General features: G+C 40.3%; 2 protein-coding genes across 2 annotated transcripts in view; one reads left to right on the top strand and one right to left on the bottom strand.

Annotated features, from left to right (window-relative positions):
• G3BP2 (G3BP stress granule assembly factor 2) overlaps nt 1–7,968 on the bottom strand; it is a 78,087-nt gene extending 70,119 nt beyond the window's left edge. Inside the window, exon 1 of the mRNA XM_082636978.1 lies at nt 7,818–7,968. The gene's annotated coding sequence lies outside the window, so the exon portion shown is untranslated. The remainder of the gene's footprint in view (nt 1–7,817) is intronic.
• Nucleotides 7,969–8,168: 200 nt separating this feature from the next.
• Nucleotides 8,169–25,107, top strand: part of USO1 (USO1 vesicle transport factor) — a 101,160-nt gene continuing 84,221 nt past the window's right edge. Inside the window, exon 1 of the mRNA XM_082611417.1 lies at nt 8,169–8,424. Within this exon, the coding sequence (XP_082467543.1) occupies nt 8,359–8,424 (66 nt within the window). The 5' untranslated portion in view covers nt 8,169–8,358. The remainder of the gene's footprint in view (nt 8,425–25,107) is intronic.

The following is a 25,107-nucleotide window of genomic DNA, read 5'->3' as shown; positions in this document are numbered from 1 at the left end:
ATCACTAATTCTATTAAAATGAAAGGTGTTACATGTGTAGTTTTATTGATTTGTTTTAAATGGTTATGAATTTTGAGCTTTTAAAAAAAGACAAAGATCTTGATATTTATTATATCATGAAATAAGTATCCAAATACCAGTATAGTCATTTTGCTCTGACCCAGAAACCTGAACCAGACCTAGATAGCAGTGCCCTCACAGGAAGGAGATTGGCTGTGGCAATGACCTATTGAGACCTTGGATTCTGAGCTATTTAGGACTCACTATGTACATACCTGGGAGAGAGGGAGCAGTTTAAGGACTTGGTTGTGGGTCACTTTGGGTCTCACAAACTGTGGCCCTGCCTTGGAAAGGCCATGTGTGTACGTGGGTATTGGAGGTAGGGAGAGGGCAGTGGGAAGCGTAAACTGGGGTTTTTCTAGTTCTTTATACTACCCACGACTAGTATGGTGTTTGAGATCCTGGGCAAGGCAGCACCATGGAACAGTCAAGCTAAAGAGAAGACTTCTCTCCTCTGCCTCTCTGTGCTCATAATCTTCTCATCTTCCATTCCTCTGCCCATGGACACCCGAGCTGCGGGCAGACAATTATGTCCACACCCAGCTCCCTCTTCTTTCCTCAAACTGCATGCCAGTTCTGGACCCTCCACCTAATATCTGCGAGTTATTGAGCCTACCCCAGTTATTCATACAGTGAATAATTTGCCATCACAGGCCACTGGTTGCTCATAGTCAACATCATTAAAGAACTGGAACTGGGGAGAGAGGGGATCTTTTTTTTTTTTCCTTTTTTGCGGTCCGCGGGCCTCTCGCTGCTGTGGCCTCTCCCATTGCGGAGCACAGGCTCCGGACGCGCAGGCTCAGCGGCCATGGCTCACGGGGCCCGGCTGCTCCGCGGCATGTGGGATCTTCCCAGACTGGGGCACGAACCCGTGTCCCCTGCATCAGCAGGCAGACTCCCAACCACTGTGCCACCAGGGAAGCCCCGAGGAGGGATCTTTGACATGTGGGCTGGCTTTGAAAAGTTCTGTTCCAGGTCAGTTACCATCCTGCTGGCCTGAAGGCCCAATCTACATTGACCGACTGTACTCTGATCTTAAGAGAGAGCCTACAGAGTCCCCTGCTCTTGTACTCACCTGGGCCACAGACTCAGGCAAATGAGATAGTCAGCTGCAACTTGCTCTGGGTCATGAACTGCTGATGAACGTGGCAATGACTCCATACTAAGTCATCTTAAGCTTCCAGGGAATCTTGGCATCACCTAGTAATGCGAACTTCAGAGGACTTAGTCTAGCTGTGCACTGGGGCAGTAAAATCTTCAACCCCATCCTGGCTATTCAGGACCTGCCTGTTCAGCTAGTTATAGAGGTTGGGGGAACACAGTGGGTGTGGAGAGGTGACAGTCAAATTCTCTACAGGAGGTAAGAGTGCCTGGGCCTGGAGCTGATAAATTTGTCCTTTAATAAACAGTCTTATAAAAAGTCCGTTGGAACTGAAAATGGGATTTCCTAGTTAAGGTGTTTCATAAGTAAGCAATTCTCTTGATTGTATTTTCCAAAGAATGGAAACACACCTGGACTGTACTTTTTTAAAAGAGGGTGTAGGGCTTCCCTGGTGGTGCAGTGGTTGAGAGACCGCCTGCCGATGCAGGGGACACGGGTTCGTGCCCCGGTCCGGGAAGATCCCACATGCCGCGGAGCGGCTGGGCCCGTGAGCCATGGCTGCTGAGCCTGCACGTCTGGAGCCTGTGCTCCGCAACGGGAGAGGCCACAGCAGTGAGAGGCCCGCCTACTGCAAAAAAATAAAAAAACAAAAGAGGGTGTAGATATGGCTTTGCTTGCAGATATAAATACAAAGCCATGTAAAATTACTTTTATTAAGTAATGCAACATGATCTCTTGAACCTTTCACACAGCAACAGTCCTGATGCGAGCAAATGCTAGTGGCACTGCTGGGAAAATAGTTTTCAAAAAAACCTGGCAAGCAGTCAAGTCCATCAGGGGATATAGTGAGCATCTATCCTATTTTTCCTATCCTGATAAACTTTCTCCTGGAACAGTAGTCTAGCTCTCCTTTGAAGAAAGTCCCTGTACCCCTGTTCCCCTGTTCTTATGCCATAAGCTTTGAATTGAGGGGAGGATTCCCACTGCTTGTTTTAGAGGTGGGCGTGTGAATCAAGGCCAATCAGAGCACCTCACACACAGGGCTATAGGAATTGGCCCAACACAAAGGCACATGCCACAGTAAGATCCAGTGAGTCATAAGAGGACTTTTGCTGAGATTCTAAGGAGAGAGGTGAGGAGTCTTCCTTGATGAACTTGGTCCTGGGAGGTTATAGGACTGCAGGAACTGACAGCCAACTTGCCCTTGTACAGAGCCAGAGAAAGAAACCAATATAAAGAGCAGAGTCCAGATATAATGAAAGCCCAGATCCTGGAGAGATTATCTTGATGCCCCAGATCAAGTCATATCTGAAGTATCAGACTTTTCAGTAACACGAGCCAATAAAGTTTGAGTTGAGTACTATTATAGGGTAATATCTTTAAATGTTCGGTTGTTGAGAAATTGATGATATACACCAAAGGTATCTGAGTCTCCACTCTAACCTTTATTAAGTACTTATTTTGCTTCATGTACTAAAGTACTAGGCACATTAAAGCTATTATCTAATAAAATTCTAACAACAATTCTGAGGAAGATACTATTATTGTTTTTCTCAAAACAGGTAGAGCAGAAATTTGCATCCTGGACTCTAGAGCATGTGAAACTACTTGACTGTTCCAAGTGCTTGCCTTGGTCATGTTTCGCATCTCCTAAGAGAGGTGGCTGTCCAAAATTTTAGCCTCTGAATCTTTTTGTTCAAATGACATAGGAAGTATAAACAAATGAAATCAATCAAATGGAGCAGGATGGGGGCCCAGAACCCTCTTTCTTGCACCCTCCTCTTCCAAGGAATTCCTAGGGCTTTAAAAAATATTTTTAAAGCATTTCATGGAACACAATAAGAAAGGATGAAGAATACCTCTTCTTGTATGGAACAATTTCCAAGATGTATTAAATGGGAAAAAGTAAGGTGTAAAACAGTGTGTACAATGTGCTACATTTATTTGTGTTATTAAAAGCTAGAGAGTCCATATGCATATATGTATATCCGGAAGGATAAACAATAATTGTCTATATTAATTGCCTGGGTGGCCAAGGAATAGTAGGGAGACTTTTTGCTAAATACACTTTTGTACTTTATATTTTAACCATATGAAGGTATTACCTGTCTTAAAGAAGAAGAAGGAGTCTACGATGATGACAATAACTGCATTAGTGTAACGAATTTCAGACAAAAGTGAGACTGCCACTGGGAGGTTGAGATGATTCTCCCAGTGGGATGCTATCTGATCCTAAAAATTTAAGTCCTTCCCCAGACATTTGTCTTTACATATGACTAAGTGTTAATTACTAAGTTGGTTACTGAAAGCCAACAAAATATTCATAAACTAAAATTAGTTAATACAACTATCTGAGGACCCTGTTTCAGACTCTATTGAGGATGTCTGGCTGCCATGCAATGCAGCAACACTGCAGAATTTCTGCTTCCATGCATACAAGCTGAAAGTGGGGATTTCCTCATTTGGGGAGTTCATTCATCCATTAAAGTGGTCTATGTGCTGTCTATGCATCAGATACTGTGCTTAAGCACTGAAGATATAGCAATTTACAAAAGGGCTAAAATCCCTACCCTTAAGGGTTTACATTCAGGTGATGGTGGGGAAATACACAATAAACAAGATTCCATTAATGCTATGATGAACATTTCTTCACATTTTATGAAACCTAAAATTGGGATGTGTCTTTTGGTAGATGGCATCTTAGAGTCAGCAGCGTTTTTGGTTTTTTTTCTTTCTTTCTTTCTCTGAGGTGAACTTGATGGCATCTTAAGAGAATAAGGTATCAGACTGGTAAGTGCTACAGAGGAAAATAAGCAGAGCAGAGGAAGGAGTATGGGGAGGTTGCAACGTAAAACAGTCAGGAGAGACCCAAGTAGCCTTTGAACAGACTTAAATAAGGTGAAGGGAGTGAGGCAGTTCTCTATGTGGGTAGAGTAGCAAACAACCAAAACACAGGAAAAAACAAGCACAAAGGCCATGAGGGGAAATCAAATTTCAGAAACACAAGCAAGCCAGCGTTGCTAGACTAGAAGGAATAAAGCAGGAGGTAAGGTCAGAGAGACAACAGAGGGGCCAGATTACACAGGGACTTGTAGACCACCTTTCTACTTAGTGCCTTGAGTCTAGAGAGGTCAGATAGCATAGTACATAAGAGCACAGGCTTTGGAGTTAGATTGCCAATTTATGTCCCAACTGTACCGCTTGCTAGTGGTATGACATCAGGCAAGTTACTCTCTGTGCCTGCTTCGCCACCTGAAAAATGGGGCTAATGACACTACCCATAAGGTTGTTGTGAGGATTAAGTAAATCATTTTATGTAAAGTCCTTTGAATAGATAGTCTAGCAAAGATAGAGGACAAATGTGTTTGATACTGTTACTATTGATTGGTTATGAATTTCAATTGCTGTTTCATCATTATCAATTTATTTTGCTGTGTGTTGTTTGATTAATGAATAAAATTAATATATAATGTTATCGACAATATTTTTGAACACTGATTTTCCAGTAACTAGTCTTTAAAAACCTGTCTGTATGTGATATATTTCAAACACAAATTATCACCTCCACTCGTCCTCCTAAGTAGGTATGGACAACACCCCACCCTATCACCACCACCCTCAATCAAAACACAGTCTTGTGCAATGATATTTCATTGTTATTGTTGAGTTTGCCACTAGAAAGTAAGAAAGGATGGGGAAAGTAGGCCACTGAGGAGAGCAACTGAACTAGGGGATTGTAAGGAAGCAATTCTAAAAGTGGATTTCAAACCAATGAAGTTTGTTAGTTGCTCTGTTGTCAGAAAAATCATTTTAATTTACCCAAGTTAAAATTTTGGATTATACGTATTTTAATGATTCATGACATTCTTATACTGAATATTTAGACTTAAGAAAGTGAGAAGTATAAGGGCGTAAGTCAGGCAGTCACAATTTTTTCATGTTTTCTCTTCCTTTATTTAAGAAATGGTGCTTGAGCATCTGCCATGTAAAAGGAATTATGCTAGATCATTAAAGGGTACAAACAGGAACGAGACATGGTCTCTGACTTTTCTCTATAAAATCAGTGGAACTGGATTTGCTTGTAATCTCCTTTCTCTTTTCAGTCCATTTCATGGCTGCTCCCCTTTCAGACGCCCGATTGGGGGAAAAATTAGGCACTGTACCCTCTCTGCCTCCTCTTTTTCCTGGAAGCATCAAGCAGCTTTACCCCTTCCCAGACACCAGGAGAGAGGCAAGACTGTGAGGTCAAGGGGAAATCTGGGGGCTCCACCCTCATTTCCTCTGTCCCAAACTGTCCATTCCTCCTGCCCATAGTCCTTCCTGGCCAGTAGAGGCTGTTAGGGAAGAAAACAGGTCAAATGAAGGGAAAACTCATAGTACGCTGTTAGTGACTTACTACATTCACCAAAATTTTAAACAAAGCAGGGCATTTTGAAAAGGGTGGTGTCTTAAAATAATTCTGCTAAGATGTCAAGGCGCTGCTTTTTATTACCAAATAATACATGTGATAGACATCCATGAGCCCCACTTGACCTCAGCGCTTTATCTCTGATAGTGGGGTAGAGTGGGGCACAGGGAGGAAGTGAGGAGAGGCTCAGGGAGGGGTAAGGCTTAGGGACTGGGTGAAGTTCTTTGCACACATTACCTGGTAATAAAAATGCTGAGCATTTATTGGTTACTTTTTTTAGGCTGCAATGAAATGCCCCCATGGAAAATGTCTGAAGCAAAATGTCAAGTGTCCAGTTTTAAAGCAGAGGACAATGCTTAGTGTACAGTATTTTTGGCAGTATGATCCCCACTGTTCTCCAAGTCACCCAGGCTTAAAACCTTGGCACTAGGAAAGGAACATGCACCAGAGCCTTTGTGATATGTGTTATCTGCAATCCCACCTTACAGATGAAAAAAGGACCTTCTTCCTCAGCATTATATTCATATATCCTTTAATGTTTTGTTCATGTATCCATCAGTATCACCTTTTATGGGACAATGCTAAGCCACAGAGACATAAAAATGAATAACATAATCGTGCCCTTAACAGTCCGGCTCAACAGGCATTTCTTGAGAGCTTCCCACATATCAACAACTGCAAAGTGCTAGCATATACATACGTATCTGGATTTCAGGGAGAGCTTTCAGAAGATGCCAGAGTTAAGTCTTAAGGAACTATGGGGCTTCCCTGGTGGCGCAGTGGTTAAGAATCTGCCTGCCAATGCAGGGGACACGGGTTCGAGCCCTGGTCCGGGAAGATCCCACATGCTGTGGAGCAACTAACCCCATGCGCCAGAACTACTGAGCCTGTGCTCTAGAGCCCGTGAGCCACATCTACTGAGCCCACGCGCCACAACTACTGAAGCCCACAAGCCTAGAGCCCATGCTCTGCAACAAGAGAAGCCACCGCAATGAGAAGCCCGAGCACTGCAACGAAGAGTAGCCCCCGCTCGCCGCATCTAGAGGAAGCCTGTGAGCAGCAACAAAGACCCAACACAGCCAAAAATAAATAAAAATAAATTAAAAAAAAAAAGTCTTAAGGAACTAGCAGGAGTTTCCTTGATGAAGTGGAGGGAGGGGAAGGGCATATCCAGGCATATATCCAGAGTATGTGAGGGAGACAGGAGCTAGAAAGACAGTCAAGAGCCAGAACATAATAGGCCTGTACACCAAGCTAAGGAGTTTGGATTTTATTATGGAGAGAATGGGCAACAACTGGAGGACTTTCAGAAGAAGATCAACACGGACAGATGTTTTGTTATTGTTAGGCTCACCCAAGGGTGGACTGCAGATGACTGGAAGGAAGCCAGTGCATGAATGCAGACAAACTAGTTAGGAAGCTATTGCCATAATCTTGGTGAAAAATGACAACATAAACTATGTCAGAAGCAGAGAGCATGGAGAGCAGAGACCTATTTGAGCAATATTCTATAAATAGACATAACAGGATTGACTACTGAACACATGGGGGTGCAATCCAGAGTTTCAGATTCCTCCCAGCTTCCTCCTTCTAGCTTAGGCAATTATTTGGCTAGTGGTACCAAAGAGCGTGTCAGGGCACACAGAAAAAGCACATTGATTTTGTTTTCTTTAAGGGAGGCCGGGGAATCTGAGACCTGTGGGGCATGCAAGTGGAGACGTGTATTAATCAATTAGCTAACTAGACCCTGCGCTTTTTAGGTTCAAGATATTTACTTACAAGACTACTCCATAAGCGTGTGTACCTGGCACTCTCATTTCGAAAGAAACAAGGTATAGCGATTTGAAAAATGCCATTTTTCATGCTAAAAAAAAAACCACACTGAAAATGTTGGGGTTTAGAGTTAATAACAAAACGTCATGCTACTAGCTGCCGAACTGACACGGCAGATCAATGTATTTTCTCTAGTAAGTTAAATGCAGGGTTCGAGTGGTTTCCTCCCCACACCACAGGAAAATAGCGGTGTACCTGGTATTTAGATCCAGGAATTCCTTTTAGCAGGTTGGAAGAGCAAGAGCTGAGAAATGCGCCCTCCCGTGGCAGTGGAATGAGGGGGCTCTAGCACCCTTTTTACCACCAAACAAAGCCCTGTAAAGAAATGCAATTTGCGGGGACAAGAAGGCCACAACGCCGGTACTGCTACACCGCGAAACCAAAAGAACCCTTCCAGGGGCCGGGAACCCTTACCTGTCACGTCGGCCGAAGGAAAATTTCACTTTCGACTCAACAAAATACGACCCCAATTTTGACAGCTTGCACTAAGTCCGCTCGGCGACAATTAAACACTCTGCAAGCCAAAATGCGTACACTATCCGGATCCTCTCCAGCTGGCAGGGCAGGGCTCGGACCACGTGGGTGGTTGGGACCAGCCCGAGCGACCAGCGCAGGGCTGGGGTAGGAGGCGTGTCCTTGCGGAGGGAGGCGGGGCCTGCGCAGTGGGCGGGGCTTGGGCGGACCCAGGCTGCCGGCCTCCTCTCGCCTGCTTTCCCCCTTGCCTTCGCCCTTCGAGCAGCCACGTAATGCCACGTCCCCGCGCATGCGCATTTCGACAGGTGGTGGAGGCTGTTTCCGGGCTTAGGGGGCTGGAGCTGCTGCCGAGTAACAGGCGGTGTTGGCGGCGGCCGGAGACCGCTGAGTGCGGGCTTGGGGGGCCAGGCCCTGCGGAGGACAGGGGAAGTTATCTTTTCTTTCCCGACGGGGCCGGTGGAGCCGGTGGCTGAGCGGCAAGATGAATTTCCTCCGCGGGGTTATGGGGGGTCAGAGTGCCGGACCCCAGCACACAGAAGCCGAGACGGTGAGAGGAGCGGCGGGTCCGGGACTTGGGAAGGGTCCGGGCAGGAACTGGGACGGAGGACTCGGGGGCCCGGAGGTCACCTCCCGCGCGTCACCATGGGCCGGGAGTCCACATGCCTCCTCCCCCTTTGCCCCCGTGCCTTCCTTCCTCTCCTGAAACCCCCGAGTTGTTTCCTCACGCCCCCAGCGAAACCCCCAGCGCGGCGGCTCGGCCCTGCTGACAACAGCTCCGCAGGCCGCTTGGTGGTGGTCCGCGGGTGGTACCGCCCGGGAAGTCATTGATCCGGGGCAGGGGTGGCCCGACCTGTCTCCCACGCCCCTCGGGGCCGCGGGCCTGTCCCTCCCGTTTCGCCAGTGTCTACACTGGCGGTGAGGAAAGTCCAGCTCCTTCCCTCGCGGTCTGGAATGGGGCTTTGGGGAAGACTGCAAGAAGGTTTAAAACCCAGCTGTTGACCAGAGCAGTTGGCTAAGAATAATACGATAGTTTGGGCACAAAGCTGCCTGCCCCTGTCCCTTCAATTGGAGACAGTTCGTTCTGCCAGGTGTTATTAGTTCGGACCCCGTTTTTCAGTCTTACCCAAATATTTGCGAAATACTCCCTCGGACGTTGTAGGGATCTTTCGCACTCAAACTGCTTTGGAAACACATTTCCCTTCCATTCACCCCATTCAGAAGTCTGAACTCGTGGTAACAGGATTTGCAGCGTCACTTTAAAAAAATTGTTAGCTACTACAAACAATATTTGATAAGTTGGTTCGATTTTAGGTTTAGGATAAACTTTCTTCGAAGTTTGGTTGTCTATTAGAAATGAGTGTATATGATATTTTTTTAAACTAAGCTTTTAATTTGAGAGTAATTTTAGATCTACAAGAAAGTGACTATGACTTTTGGAGGGGGCTGCGTTGGGTCTTAATTGCTGCGCGCGGGCTTTCTCTAGCTGCAGCGAGCGGGGGCTACTCTTCGTTGCGGTGCACGGGCTTCTCATTGCGGTGGCTTCTCGTTGCAGAGCACAGGCTCTAGGTGCGCGGGCTTCAGTAGTTGTGGGACACGGCCTCAGTAGTTGTGGCGCATGGGCTCTAGAGCGCAGGCTCAGTAGTTGTGGTGCAAGGGTTTAGGTGCTCTGCGGCATGTGGGATCTTCCCGGACCAGGGCTCGAACCCGTGTCCCCTGCATTGGCAGGCGGATTCTTAATCACTGCGCCACCAGGGAAGTCCAAAGTATGACATTTTAAAGGTAAACTTTGGGTAGTATTCGTAGACATTACTGGGTTGTCTATGAACATAGATCCCATGTTCAGTGTTACTGGGATCCTGAAGGGTAAATAATAGCTTTCATTTGTCAAGCTCTTACCTTGTGCTGGGTACTGTGCTCTTTATAGTTCACATTCTTCTTAGATCCCTAACCACCCTGAAAGATAGGTGATAGTATCCTCACTTTACAAATGAAGAAATGAGGCTTAGAGAGGTGAAGTAACTTGACCTAGGTCACACTGCTAGTAATGGAGCAGGGATTCAACCAAAGTTTGCCTTACATCAAAGCCTAGGCTTTATTGCTGCTGCCCCGTATTTTAATACTTATCTGGTAATTTTGGAAATTTATATAATTATTAGCACTAACCTCACAAAATCTGAGTTAGAACTGTTTAAAGCAGAAGCTGAAAGCTGGTGAATCTATTTTCCTTCATTTGAAAATCAGGAGATTTCACATACAGACACACACGAACTGATATTTGGCTTCTCTTGTCTTCCCTTCAAGGCAGCTGAGTTGCGCTCTTAGAAGACAACGCTCTCTCCAGGCTACCATAGTCACAGCCCACCCCTTCAGCTTTTGTTTGTGTATTTTATCTGTCTGATATTTTTCTTTGAGGCACCAAGTTTTATAGTGTGGTTCATTAGAGCTTGCTTTGGAGTTAGACCCTTATTTGAATCCTTGCCTTCCACCCCTAACTGGATTGAACAGGCAAGAGATGGCTAAAACCTTATGAGTAAAATGAGGAAAATGCCTACTCCGACGGGTGTAATGAAGTTAAGTGAAACAAGGAATAGAAAGAGCCTAAGACTTAGTATGTGCTTAATAAAGGCTAATTTTTATTACATGTGTTTAGGGAAAGAATACTCTTTTTGTTATAGTTAGTCTTGGCACAATGACTTCTGTAGAAAAGGTGATGTACAGTTAACTGGGTATAGGATTTTAAAGCTGAAAGGCCCTTTGCAGATCATCCAGGTGGAACCCCCTTATTTTACAAGTTAGGAAACTGAGGCACAGAGCACTAAAGCAACTTGCACAATATTGCAGAGCTGAGACTAGAACACTTTGATCTTGCCATAGTGACTGGAACAACATAGCTTTTATATCATGATTTCAAAGTGAAACTTGAGTATCAGATGTGTATCTTGTATATATAAACTGAAAGGAAAGTTGGGGGGGGGTCCTTGTTCTTGCCTAACATTGAACGTGTATACTCAAAATGGGAGAACTAATATGTCTTCTGATGAGAATTAATAGTTTATTCTGAGTTACAGTATGAATAAAATTTATTTCACCATCTCATTCCATCAGGAAGAATAATTGGTATAAGGGGTCATGGGTCACTAATTTAGAAGTATTTATACAGCATCAGTAGAGTGTGTTGGTACAATATTAGATCTTTTAATTGGTGATTTGAAGTGACCTGGATATTCCAGTTGCCAGAGCTTAGAATATCTAACTTCTGCATTATCAGCTAGTATTTTGTAGGTTTGTCCATTCCTGCAAAATTAAATTATTTTCATTGTGGTTTTCCATCTTTTTTGCTATTCTCATCTCTTTCCAGTGGAAAGCCTCTTTTCATTGTCTAAATTCTACTTCTCCTTTAAATCCATCATCGATCCCTTCCCTGATTTGCACCCCTTACTTCTTTCCCCCACCAAACTGCATAGAATCTCTTTCCCCTCTGAGCAATCTTCACAATTGAAGTAGATTGTGCATTTCTTAGGCCCTTTACCATTTTCTGCCCTTTAAATCTGCGCCATCTCTTCTGGACTCTTAAGCGTCTTTTGGTCAGTGTTCATATATATTTTATTTTTATTTTTAATTAATTAATTAATTTTTGTCTGCGTTGGGTCTTCGTTGCTTCGTGCGGGCTTTCTCTAGTTGTGGTGAGCAGGGGCTACTCTTCGTTGTAGTGCGCGGGCTTCTTATTGCGGTGGCTCCTCTTGTTGTGGAGCACGGGCTCTAGGCCCATGGGCTTCAGTAGCTGTGGCACGCGGGCTCAGTAGTTGTGGCACACGGACTTAGTTGCTCCGCGGCATGTGGGATCTTCCCGAACCAGGGCTTGAGCCCGTGTCCCCTGCACTGGCAGGCGAATTCTTAACCACTGTGCCACCAGAGAAGTCCTTGTAGATATTTTAATCTTTGTTTTTCCATAGTAATACTAAATAAATATTTGTTAAATGAATTAATTATGGTGTTATGAAAGAAATCACAGATCTGAAATCATAGCAGCTTACCAATTACTAGGTGCTGAAACAATACTTTTTAAAGACTGTAGGAATCAAAGTTCTGGAATGATTGAAATTCATTACGTCAAACTTTTTACTTAAAGGATTTTTCAGGTTTGCCATGCTTTGACTGCTTTCCTGCTTTTTCTTAACTAAAGTGCCTTCTAAATGTGTGAGTTGTATTATTGCTTGCATAGTACCTAGCTTTTCATACTTAGTTAAGAGTAACTTTGGACTGGTATTAAGATGTTCTTTAGAAACAAGATAGTAAATATTTTGTGTTTGTATCATATGATAGTCAATAATTCTATAAAGTTTGGAATATTTTAAGTCTAGAATTTCATTCACATTAAACCTTTCCTGTTTTAGAGTCAAATACTTTTTTTTTTTTTTTTTTTTTTTTTTTGTGGTACGCGGGCCTCTCACTGTTGTGGCCTCTCCCGTTGCGGAGCACAGGCTCCGGACGCGCAGGCTCAGCGGCCATGGCTCACGGGCCCAGCCGCTCCGCGGCATGTGGGATCTTCCTGGACTGGGGCACGAACCCGTATCCCCTGCATCAGCAGGCGGACTCTCAACCACTGCGCCACCAGGGAAGCCCTCAAATACTTTTAAATTTGATTTCTCTTTTTTACTTTAGTAGAGAAAGGCACTGATTTCTGATGATTGAAGCCTCCTTAGCCTTGGCATACTTTGCTAGGTCCAAATAAACACTAATTATAGTAAAAATCCTACTCATTCTTTTGAGTGGTCAGACGTGCTTAATTTTCCATCTACCTTCCAACTAATATCTTTTTTTAAAAGCGAGTTTCTTGGCAAATTCCACGAAAAGTGTTAACTACATTCGGTGATAAATCGTGGAGGGGGGGGTTCTCTTCTCAAATTGTGTCCCAAGGCATGAAAGTTGCAAAAGTCCAGAAAAGATATGCAGAATTACTCTACTGTTAAGGCATCTCTTTTTCGATCAGACTTTGGTCAGCTGGCTTAAAAAGCAAAAGAGCTAACAATATGGACACAGCTGTAGTTTCTTTTAATAAAAATTGTTATTAAGGAATGTGCGCTTAAATTTAGACATGGTTTTGGTTTAGTCAAGCACATTAGATACCACGTTACTATAAATGTGTAGCCTGAAACTCCTGTATCTGGATTCCTGTTTCATATTCTACATTAATAACCAGGTCAGTGTAGTAACTGGTATGTGTTTTCTCTCTTAGCTCTCTTACAATAACAGTGTCAGAGAAAGCCTTAATAATGATTTGTGTTTTGATTACTTCTATACCCAACCAAAGATGTCTCTTATATTCTTTTTTTTTTTTTTTTTTTTTTTTTTTGCTGTACGCGGGCCTCTCACTGTTGTGGCCTCTCCCGTTGCGGAGCACAGGCTCCGGACGCACAGGCTCAGCGGCCATGGCTCACGGGCCCAGCCGCTCCGCGGCATATGGGATCCTCCCAGACCGGGGCACGAACCCGTATCCCCTGCATCGGCAGGCGGACTCTCAACCACTGCGCCACCAGGGAGGCCCATCTTATATTCTTTTTAAGTAGTGTCTATTGAAAACTACATTGGTTGTTTTTGGTTTTTTTTTTTTTTGGATAAATTTATTTATTTATTTATTTTTGGCTGCGTTGAGCCTTCGTTGCTGCCTGTGGGCTTTCTCTAGCTGCAATGAGCGGGGGCTATTCTTCATTGCGCTGTGTGGGCTTCTGTTTGAGATGGCTTCTCTTGTCGCAGAGCATGGGCTCTAGGTGCGCGAGCTCAGTAGTTGTGGCTCCCGGGCTCTAGGCGCGCAGGCTCTGTAGCTGTGGCTCACAGGCTTAGTTGCTCCGTGGCATGTGGGATCTTCGGGCTGGAACCCGTGTCCCCTGCATTGACAGGTGGATTCTTAACCACTGCGCCACCAGGGAAGTCCCTACATGGCTCTTTTGAAGGTTTATTATGTATAGATTATTTGTATCATTTAAAATTTGCATACCAAAGCATGTCCCAAAGAAAGTGAGTAGATGTACTTAAAAGGGTTCTGTTACTAAAGAAGTGTGTACTGAGTGATGGTCAAAAACAAAACAAAAAACCTGATACTTATACAAGGTTTATTAAACAGGCACTGTGTTATATTTTCAAATATTTTCAAGATGGAGATAAAAAGTAAGTTGTGTTTGCCAAATCTAATTGATGATATACATTTTTTCCTCCAGGAAACCTCGTAGGTCTACTGTTCTGAGGAACACATTTTGGTTACTATTGTCCTAAATGATATATTTTTTTAAAGGAATGCTACATTTTAGAAGTCCTTCATTATCATCAGTTTTATGGAGTTCATGAAGTGTTGCCCATTTGGCTGCCTAAAAGACAAAGTAATTCCTGATGCTTTATGGTTTGAGAAGTAATTGTAATCACTTCTGAATTATCTTTTAGGATAGAATGTAAGAATTTCTTATATAAATTTGTTTCTCTTTTTACACATTTATCTCTTATTATTTATACTGTTCTGTCTGATTTTTGTGTTGTAGATATCATAGAAAAGACATGCTTATATTTTTATACCTCAGGCAGAAATGCCATAAACCTTCTTTGTATAGAAAGTTAGTCACCAAAAAAAAAAAAAAAGTTAGTCACCTTTAATTTGAAAACTTTGGTAGTGTTAGACGTTGAGATGCTAGCATTTGTTATTTGGTAGAGAAGTTTCATTATGATGCCTTGCTTAAAAGGGTGTGCTTTTGGAAAACATAGTTCATTTCTGAGAGAAAGCATGGAGAATAAATGCAGTATATTATGTCAGCTGACTTATTGGTAATTGTAATGGAAATAGATTGTGTTAGGTTTATGCATTTATCTGCAGAGAGACTGTGTTTGACTGTAATGTTCCTACTTTTTTTTGTTTAGATTGTAATAATTTAGGTCATCTGAAGATAAGTCTGGCTTTTGCTTTTTTTTCTTTTTGGAAAATCTTCTCAGTAGTAGAGTTTGAGTTAAAGCAAATTTCTAGCTCTTTTTTGTATTTGAAAACACTAATTTTTTTATTCCATTAAAACAATATAAATGAATTGACTGTTGATTAGCATGAATTATTTTAGTCCTATAGTCATGGTTGGGGAAGTTCTCTCCAAAAAAGTTATAACTATGTTTTAAGCTTCATGAGGCAAAGTTATATCAAATAAGTTGGTATTAGGTGCTTGATAAATATTTGTTGAATAAATGATTGAATGGTTGAATTCAATTTTTTTAAATTGACATTCCTGACTTTCATTTTTGCATGTCAGTTAAATAGTTACTGAATACTAAAAAAAATATGGATTTCTATTAGGAATTGTGAGAAAATATTGCAAACTACATTATGTCAGTGTCCTTTAAATGTGGCTCACCAACCTAGTTTTATGCCATCTTTTTTTCCCCTTTTACTTCTCAGGGGTTTTTTAGTTTCACATTCCTCATCTCAGGTTTTTCTTTCCTAGTCACTCCTATTCCCATTGCTTCTTTTTTGGTCTCCTTTGTGTATTACTGAATAAAAATAAATGACACTATTAGTAAGCAAAACAAACAAACATTAAATTTGGATTATAAGGTTGTAATTCTGATTATGCCCAATTTATCAATTATTAATGGAATTTTTTGTTCTTTTCATATTTTTCTTAATAAGTGGAATTGTGAACCTCACATGGCAATTACTGAAAACAAGAGTCCTGAAACATAGTCACCTGCATGAGGTTATACATATTAGTTTACTAATTAGCTTTTTATTTTATTACACAAAATGACAAACAATACTAGTAAAGTTTAAGTCTTCTTTGACTACCATCTCCAATTTCAGTTCTCTTCCCTGAAATAACCACTATTCTTAGTTTGGTATAAATCTTTCCAGACCTTTATGAATAATCATGCAGTATAGAATTATATATTTGTATGAGCATATTTGTCTCTGTTTTTCACAAATGATACACTGTTTATAGTGTTCTACAGCTTATCTTTTTCATTGATTGATATGTCTTAGAGATCTTTGCATGTTAAAACATACAGCTACTTTATTAGAAATTATTTAAAATATCAGATTTTTAGTTGCTTTTCTTAATTACACTATATCCTCTTCTAATAGACTATAAAAGCATCTTGATAACAGGATCCATATCTAATTCATCATTGTATTTATCTCTGATTAACTCTAATACCTAGTTAGCATAGTATGAATTAGTTGAAATACTGCTGTCTCTTAAGGTTTTCCTTCTTATCACCCCTTTCTGATCCTTTTAAATAAAGTTAACTCTGGGTTAAATTTTACTCATTCATATTTTTTCTCTTTAGAACTGTTTTTTGTTAATATGTAGTATTCTGTTGTTTAATGCAAGAATCACAAACTCAAATCCCAACAGTGTCAGTTGGGTAACATCATTGTTCAGTGAAGCAGGTTGGGTTAGAGAAGAGAGCAGAGGTCTGGGATGAAACTGGAGCCTGCATATCCTGCCTTGAGAGTGTAGCTAGTGCTCAGCTTCAGCCAGTTGTTGCAGAGAGCCAATTTAATGGCTTTGAATCCGGTCCCACCACATACTAGTTCTGTGAACTTGGACAAGTCACTTTCCCACTGTGCTTCTGTTTCCTTATCTCTAAAATGTGGATAGTAATAGTGCCTATCAATAGGATTTTGGTGAAGATTAAATAACTTAAAAAGTATAAAGAATTTTAGAACATAGCTGGCACATAGTAAGTGCTATACATGCCGTATTTTAACAGTTCTGTAATGCACTTTAGCATTTAAACATCTCTGAAATCAGGTTGCATCTTGTAATTATAATTGGTGGTATTTCTTTTTTCTTGGCAATACATTTAAAAAATGGTAGATCTTATAATCATTGGCTTCTTAAATTGTATGAAATACAGTGTTAGCCACCATTAGCTATCAGGCTGATGTTTTTCAAGAAAAGGTAGAAATCTGGAGTTTTATATGAAGTCTTTTGATTTCGAAATGTTGGCTTAAAAATTATTTTAAACACTGTATAGGCCAAATAGATTTTTTCAGAGGTTTATAGCAAATAACTACATTATTACTAAGTAGGTAAAATTGAGTATTTTTAACATATTCAAAGTTTTGAGTATTAAGTAGCCTTAGAATTTATCTAGTTTATTCTTCCATCTTGTAGATAACGAAACTGACTTAGAAAGCTTGTATTTAAGATACAGTCAATCCTTGTTATTCAGATTCTATATTTGTGAATTCACCTACACGCTAAAATTTGTTTGTAACCCCAAAATTAATACACGCAGCACTTTCACACTGATTTGTAGACAGATGCAGAGTAGCAAAAAATCAGTCACTGATGTATGCATTCCCAACTGAGGTCAAACAAAAAGATATTCTGCGTTCTTGTTTCAACTCTTACACTGTAAACAAGTGTCCCTTTCAAAGTCTGTTTAGTGTCATGTGTTTTGCATTTCTGTGCTTTTAAAAAATTTTTGCTGTTAAAACTGGCCCCAAATGTAGTGCTGAACTGTTGTCTAGTGTTCCGAAGTATTGTATAAGAAAGCTGTGATGTGCCTTGTGGAGAAAATATGGGTATTAGGTAAGCTTACTCAGGCATGAGTAATAGTGCTGGTAGCTGTGAGTTCAGTGTTAATGAATCAAGGGTATATATTGAATAAAATGTCTTTAAACAGAAGCACACGTTAAACAAGGTTATGTATTGGATCCATTGATGAAAATGTTACCAGAGACTCACAGGAACCTAGCACTGTATTTCCTTTAGGCACAGCAGTTCAGTGTCTGCTAATTCAGTGTTCATGGTGACTATAGAGCATAACTATTATGAATAACAAGAACCAACATTGTTCAGAAAGTAGATGAACAGTGAGTCAATCAGGTGGTATGTTAGAGCAGGTAATAGAATCAAAGCAAAGTCTAACATATTTTGGAAATTTCTTTAAACGTTTGTGTTATTGAAGCAGTAGTTGAAAACATGCTTATTATAAATAATTCAAATCAGTATATAGTCTAAAGTTGCCCCCTTCTTCTTCCTTTCAAGATCTTATTTCCCATTACCAGGAGTAATCTCTAATGAAGTTTGTTGTACATCCTTCCAGAGTGTTTTCTTTGCATTTACCAATATGTTTGTTACACAAATGAGTTTCTTTATGAGTGAAATAGTTATATTCATAGCTATTTGGTTTTTTAAAATTTTAACAGTAGGTATTAGAATTTTTCTATTTACTAATCAATGAACATAGTAGAGAGTTTTTAAAAATGTTTGTAAGTTTCTTTGTTTCAAGCAAATAGACAGAAGTATCTTTTCCTGTTGTTAACAGTATTCTATTCTGTAACCTTACATATCTTGACTGTACTGTTGACCTTTAAACAACACCAACGTTCTGCACAGTAGAAAATCCTCCTGTAATTTAATTTATAGTTGACTCTATATATCCACGGTTCCTCCATGTCCTCATATCCTCGGATTCAACCAACCGAGGATCACATAGTACTGCAGTATTTGCTACTGAAAAAAAACTGAGTATAAGTGGACCTGTGTAGTTCATAACTGTTGTTCAAGGGTCAACTGTATTTATATCTGTTGATTCAGGCAGAAAATCTGGGAAGGTTACTTGTTTGAAGTCTACAGAATGGTCATCTGAAATGTGGTGCCTTGGTAGTATGCTGTGATAATGAGTACTTTGGTAAAAGGCGTAGGGACAAATATTTCTGATTTTTTCCTAAAGTAGACTGGATTAATTTTTTCTGTATTACAACTCATTCTTTTGATCAATAATGGCAGCAAAATGTTAACTGAAAAGGAGCAGGATGGCATTGAAATCTGTGGGATTTAAACTTGTACTTCCTTTCTAACGCTCCCATCATGTAGGTAAGGGTGTTGAGGACTAGGGCAAGAGTCTGTGACCTCAAACAAATAGTAAATTTATAAATTTTGCTTTAAACTACTAAGTGGCCTCCTTGGTCGGATTCTGAGAGAGTGAGTGAGTTGCTAGCAACAAAGTCTCTCACCTCAGGATCCCATGTGGGACATTGAATAAACAATATCATTCAACTCTAAAATACTGTCCTTTTTCCTTCTGATGGTAACATCCTCATTCACTCTGCTTCCCTACTTTTCCACTTGCTTCATTTTTGTTACCAATTACCCACACGTCCGCCTATATCCAAATCGTTGCTTAACTTGGGACCTTCTGACCAGCTATGCTGTCCAAAGTAGTACTTTCCACCCAGTCTCTGTCTTATTTCCCTAATCATTTCCCTCAGTGCACTTATTATTTTCTGTATTTATCTTGTTTTTAATTTATTCCGTTGTCTCCTTGCTATTATAATTTCATTTGAGTAGGTACCTTCTGTAATGATTCACTGCTGTTTCTCCAAAATAGAATTTTGCAGGGCCCAGCAAGATATTAAGCACTTTAATAGTATTTCTCAAACTGACTGTGGTGAAGAACCAGTTGGATTGTTTTTTTTCCCCCAATTTCCAATTCATCACAAACCAATACTTTTGTAAAATATAATAAAAATGAATTATAGGAAAATGAAATGACAATACATACATACTCATGGACATACAATATACAAGCCCAATTTTTTTTCTTTTTATTAAACAACCGTAAAGGTATCCAGTTGTTATAGAAGTTTCTAATGCTTAGTCCCAGTTTCTTTTTTCTTTTTTTTAAAAAAATTATTTATTTATTTTTTTGGCTGCGTTGGGTCTTTGTTGCTGCGCGTGGGCTTTCTCTAGTTGCAACCAGCGGGGTCTACTCTGTTGCCGTGCACGGGCTTCTCATTGCGGTGGCTTCTGTTGTTGTGGAGCATGGGCTCTAGGCATGTGGGCTTCAGTAGTTGTGGCACATGGGCTCAGTAGTTGTGGCTCTTGGGCTCTAGAGCACAGGCTCAGTATTTGTGGCACACGGGCTTAGTTGCTCCACGGCATGTCGGATGTTCCCGGACCAGGGCTCGAACCCATGTCCCCTGCATTGGCAGGCAGATTCTTAACCACTGTGCCACCAGGGAAGTCCTCTTTTTTCGTTTTTATTGAAGTATAATTGACTTATAATAGTTTCAGATGTACAACATAGTGGTTTGGTATTTTTGTACATTACAAAATGATCACCACTGTAAGTCTACTTACTATCTGTCACCATGCAAAGTTATTACAATATTATTATTATTATTATTATTATTTGTGGTACGCGGGCCTCTCACTGTTGTGGCCTCTCCCATTGCGGGGCACAGGCTCTGGACGCGCAGGCTCAGCGGCCATGGCTCACGGGCCCAGCCACTCCGCGGCATGTGGGATCTTCCCGGTCCGGGGCACAAAACCGTGTCCCCTGCCTCAGCAGGCGGGCTCTCAACCACTGCGCCACCAGGGAAGCCCTACAATATTATTGACTATATTCCCTATGCTGTACATTACATCTGTATGACTTATTTTATAACTGAAAGTTTGTACCTCTTAATCTCCCTCACCTATTTTTCTCATCCCTAACCCCCCTGCTTAGTCCAATTTCTGAACTTACCTTGTCACAAACCACTGCTCTCTGGTTGCACTGACCATGGCCCCGACGAGGGTAGCAGCACTCTAACATTTGTTGAATGAATGAATGAATGAATGAATGAATCACCAACTTCAAGATTATGGCATGGAATTCTTCAGACGCTATTACTCCTTTCACTTTACCAAAACCAGAATATTCTGAGATATAGAAAAGTGGTTGCAGATTCATATCAAACTTCAGCTAGCTTATTCAGTGATGCTTTTTGATTCTCTGATTCTTTTTTTTTGAAAGACAAAAGAATCATTTGAATACATGCTTGAGGAAAAGCTGTAGAAGTGTATAAAGTAAAAAGTGAAAGTGCTCCATGAATGGGCATTTAAGGTCCTTCTGTTTTGTTTCTTTTTCTATTACAGTGCTGCAGTGGTTGTTCTTGTAATTATGACTGTACATGTGCAATATATTGCCTTAGGACAAATTTCTAGAAGTTGAATTCCAAACAGCAGCTGTTTCAGACATTTTATTCTTTATTCTCAAGCCTCTTAAGTTCACTTCTTTCAAATATTCTTTTGTCTTATCTATCTCTTCAGCCCTTCCCCATTGCCACCACCCTAATGCCCTTTTTTTTTTTTACCTATTTCTTGTCTGTTATAATGAGCTGACATATTTTTTCTGTAACCTCTTCCTGCTCCAGTTTTTCCTTATTATCTCAGCCAGATTAATTCTTTAAAAGTGAGTATATTAATTTCTTAAATACTTATATATAGTGCTGACTTTTTCGTAAATACTTGGTAGCTTCTGAGTATAGCTTTCCCAGAGTAAAGCTCCAACTCCCTTAGAACAAGGGACTACCCTGGCTGGGCAGTTAAGTCTGAGGCTTATGAGGGTCCTTACTGGTCTGTAGTGAAAGTGGAAGCTATTCACAGGAACTACATTACAGTGTTCCGCTATTTACAAAAAAGAAAAAAAATCTTGCAGTCCCTGTAGTTTGCAACAGGTGCTCAGGCTCCCATTTCTCTGCATAAGAGGCAATGTAGGATAGTAGAAAGTGTGTGAGCTTTGAAGTGAGACACCTGTAGCTCAGTTAGAATCTGGACTCTACCACCAAACTGGCAGGGTATTTTGGGGTGCATTGCTTTATCCCTGAACCTTAGTTTCCTCTCCTGTAAAATGAGTTTATTAGTTTAGGTATTGGATCATCTGCTATAACAGAGGTCTAACCATGATAAAAGTTTGTTTCTTTGTCCAATAAAAGTCCAAGTAGAAGGCAATCCCTAGGATAGGTTAGTTATGTTCCTCAGGGTGGTCCAGGGGCCCAGGTGCTGCTTTTTATCTTGTTCTGCCATCCCCTAGGTTGGTGCCCTTGTTTGAATTGTTGAAGGTGCTTCATTACCTGCAGGTTCAAGTTCCAGGCTGAGGGAAGAAGAAAGAGGAATGAAGAACAAATAGCTTCCTTTTAAGGACATGACTTGGAAGGTACAAAGAACTCATTGGCCAGAGTGTAGTCACTTTCTATGCCCAGGTGTAAGGAATGCTCAGAAAGTAGTGTAGGTGGACAACCTTTGTGCCCAGCTAAAGCACAGAGGGTTCTAATAACTCAAAGAAGGAAAGAATGGTTAATGAAGCACAGTCATATTGCATTGTGTTGGTTTTTTAAGTCAGGAATAAATGGAATAATGGTCTTTGAAATCTTCAGTTTCTGAAGAAAAATTAAGTGTACTTGTGCTACAAAATTTTTTCTTGATAAATGTCAACTGAAAAATATAGACCTGTGTTTGGCCTAAAACATGGCTAAGTAAGGTTTGGAACATATGTAATATTTCCCTTTCATTTGGTTTCCATTGTCTGTAAAAGGTTGCAACATAGCACTTTATTATGGAGAGATCACTTATTCAGAAACTTCAACTGTATGGAATGTTATCAGGAGGTAATATGGCTTTCGCATAGTAAAAGGAGAAGTTGCAAAGTCCATGTACTCAATCTTGATTTCAAGCCTGAGTAATTTGGAGTCTTAGACATATTACTATCTAGCCTAATTATCAGATTTCTCACTCAGTAGCAGATTAAAATCTGCAAAATTTGAATGGTCTGTTAGAAACGTATATGATGGAAATGACAACGAAAAGCCTGATAGGATAGAAAATTAATACAAAGGAGTCATAGAAGTTTGGTAATAATAAAGTTTGTTAAACATTTATTGAGCATTTATAGGTGCCAGGTACTCTGCAAAAACTTTTTTTTTTTTTTTTTTCTTCAGTATGTGGGCCTCTCACTGTTGTGGCCTCTCCCGTTGCAGAGCACAGGCTCTGGACGCGCAGGCTCAACGGCCAAGGCTCACGGGCCTAGCCGCTCCGTGGCATGTGGGATCTTCCCGGACGGGGGCACGAACCCATGTCCCCTGCATCGGCAGGTGGACTCTTAACCACTGTGCCACCAGGGAAGCCCTGCAAAAACTTTTATATTCATTACTTCATTTAACACCTAAGACATCCCTATATCTGATATTGGAGAGGACTTAAGTTTAAATGCTAAGAAAGCTTATAATTATGTTCTTTGTTTAAGAAGACAGGGAAGGTTGTAATTAGTTTTAGATTGCTATCAGAAATCACTAAAATGAAAAGACCATTTTGGTGCCTGACAGAAAGTATCTGAAATAGCTTAATTATGGTTCTGGATAAATAAGTTGTTCTTATATTCATTTTTGACTCTTATTGGTTTGCAGTTTGGTAATTGCCTTAAGTCACTAGAGAGAAATTTCCAGTTAAAATCCCCAATCGAGTGTGTCAATTATATCTCAATAAAACTGTAAGAAAAAAAATACATACATAAATAAATAATATAATAAAATCCCCAATCGGGAAGAATATGTACTTGCCACTAAAACCCAAGTTTAATAGATAAAAAGCACATTTATAGTCTTTTTTTGGCCGCATCACGTGGCTTGCAGGATCTCAGTTCCCAGGCCACGTCAGTGAAAGCCCAGAATCCCAATCACTAGGCCACCAGGGGACTCCCAGCATGTTTATAGTCTTAAAAATAGTCTTGATACATATTTACCCAAACTCAGGAATAAATGGATTTTATTTCTATAATTGTAAGTACTACACTTTAAAATAGTGATTAATTTTTAAGTTCCATTTTGCAACCTTCTAAAAAACACTAGTGGTTTGCTTATTAATCAGAGTCAATTGAAGCAGAAACATATAATTTGAAGTCATTAGAAATCTGTTTTTAGCTAACAGTTTAATCTTATGTAATCCTTTTTCCCCCCACATTATTTTAGATTGATCAGCATTCCCAGAAACAAGAAGCATTTAAAATGATTGTAGGGAATTCCCTGGTGGTCCTGTGGTTAGGACTCAGCACTTTCACTTCCAAGGGCCCAGGTTCAATCCCTGGTTGGGGAACTAAGATCCCACAAGCCACATGGCGTGGCCAAAAAAATAATAATAATAAAATAAAATTAATTTAAAAGGAAAGCTTTCATATTTTAGAAATTTCATTTGCTATATTATTTTAATAGAACAAGTATATATATGTATGTGCATAATATAAAAATTGTTCATAGATATATAAAATTTATAAACTCAAATTAGACCAATTTTCTTATTTGGACTGTAAAATGCTATTTTCTACATTAAAATATGTATAGACAATTATAAAGTAAGAAATCATTTTCTATGCCTGGCATTCCTTCCTCATATTGTCTGATGAACTACTCATCCTTTAATTCTTGATTCAAGAGTGTCATCCTTAATATACCATTCTTAAATAGTATCTGTCTTAGTCTATTTGGGCTGCTGTAACAAAAATACAATAGATTTGTTGGTTTAAGCAACAAACATATATTTCTCATAGTTCTGGAGGCTGGGAAGTCCAAAATCAAGGTGCTGGCAGATCCTTTGTCTAGTGAGGGCCTGCTTCCTGGTTCATATACTGCCATCTTCTCCAGTATCTTCATGTGGCAGAAGGCATGAAGGAGCTCTTTGGGGTCTCTTATATAAGGGCACTAATCCCATTCATGAGGGCTCCACCCCCCCACCCTAATCACCTTCCAAAGGCCCCTACCTCCTAATACCATCATGCTGGGGGTTAGGATTTCAACACATGCATTTTGCAGGGAAGTAAACATAGCAGTTTCACTTTCAGATAGAATTCAATACTTTTTCTTTTGTGCACCTGCTTTATAAGCATATACTTATATAACTTTAATTTGTTAGTGTACTATATGTACACAACTGTCTTCCTGTGCAGGCTCTTTGTGGCCAGAGACCATATCTTATTTTGGTTAGCACAAGAACAAATACATACATGCTCAGTGTGTATTTATTGACTGAGTAATGACTGTGCATTCTAGTCTAAAAAAAAATAGACTTTATAGACAGTAGGGAGCCATTGAGGATATTTTTAATATGTTAGTTTATTTTTATCAATTAAGAGCAGATTTCATATTATTTTGATCAGCAGAGTAAAGATAGCATCTTTTAAAGACGAGTTCAGTCAGTCATGAAAATATCCTAGAAATTCCAATAAAACATAAACCAGTTCACTTTATTTCATTATTACTCTCTTCTGCTTATAAAGGTAATACTTGTTCATTATCAAGACTCAAACATCAGAAATAATGTAGAAAATGAACATTTCCAGCAACCCACTAAAAGACAGTATGGTACATAGTCTTAATTTTTTCTATACATGTTCAGATAGTATTTTTTTTCCTTTTAAAAATTATTTATTTCTA

Source organism: Mesoplodon mirus, assembly GCF_964341445.2.
Source record: "Mesoplodon mirus genome assembly, chromosome: 2".
NCBI lineage: Eukaryota > Metazoa > Chordata > Mammalia > Artiodactyla > Ziphiidae > Mesoplodon > Mesoplodon mirus.
The sequence above is the reverse complement of the archived record's forward strand: the minus strand, read 5'-3'. Positions and strand labels throughout refer to the sequence as shown.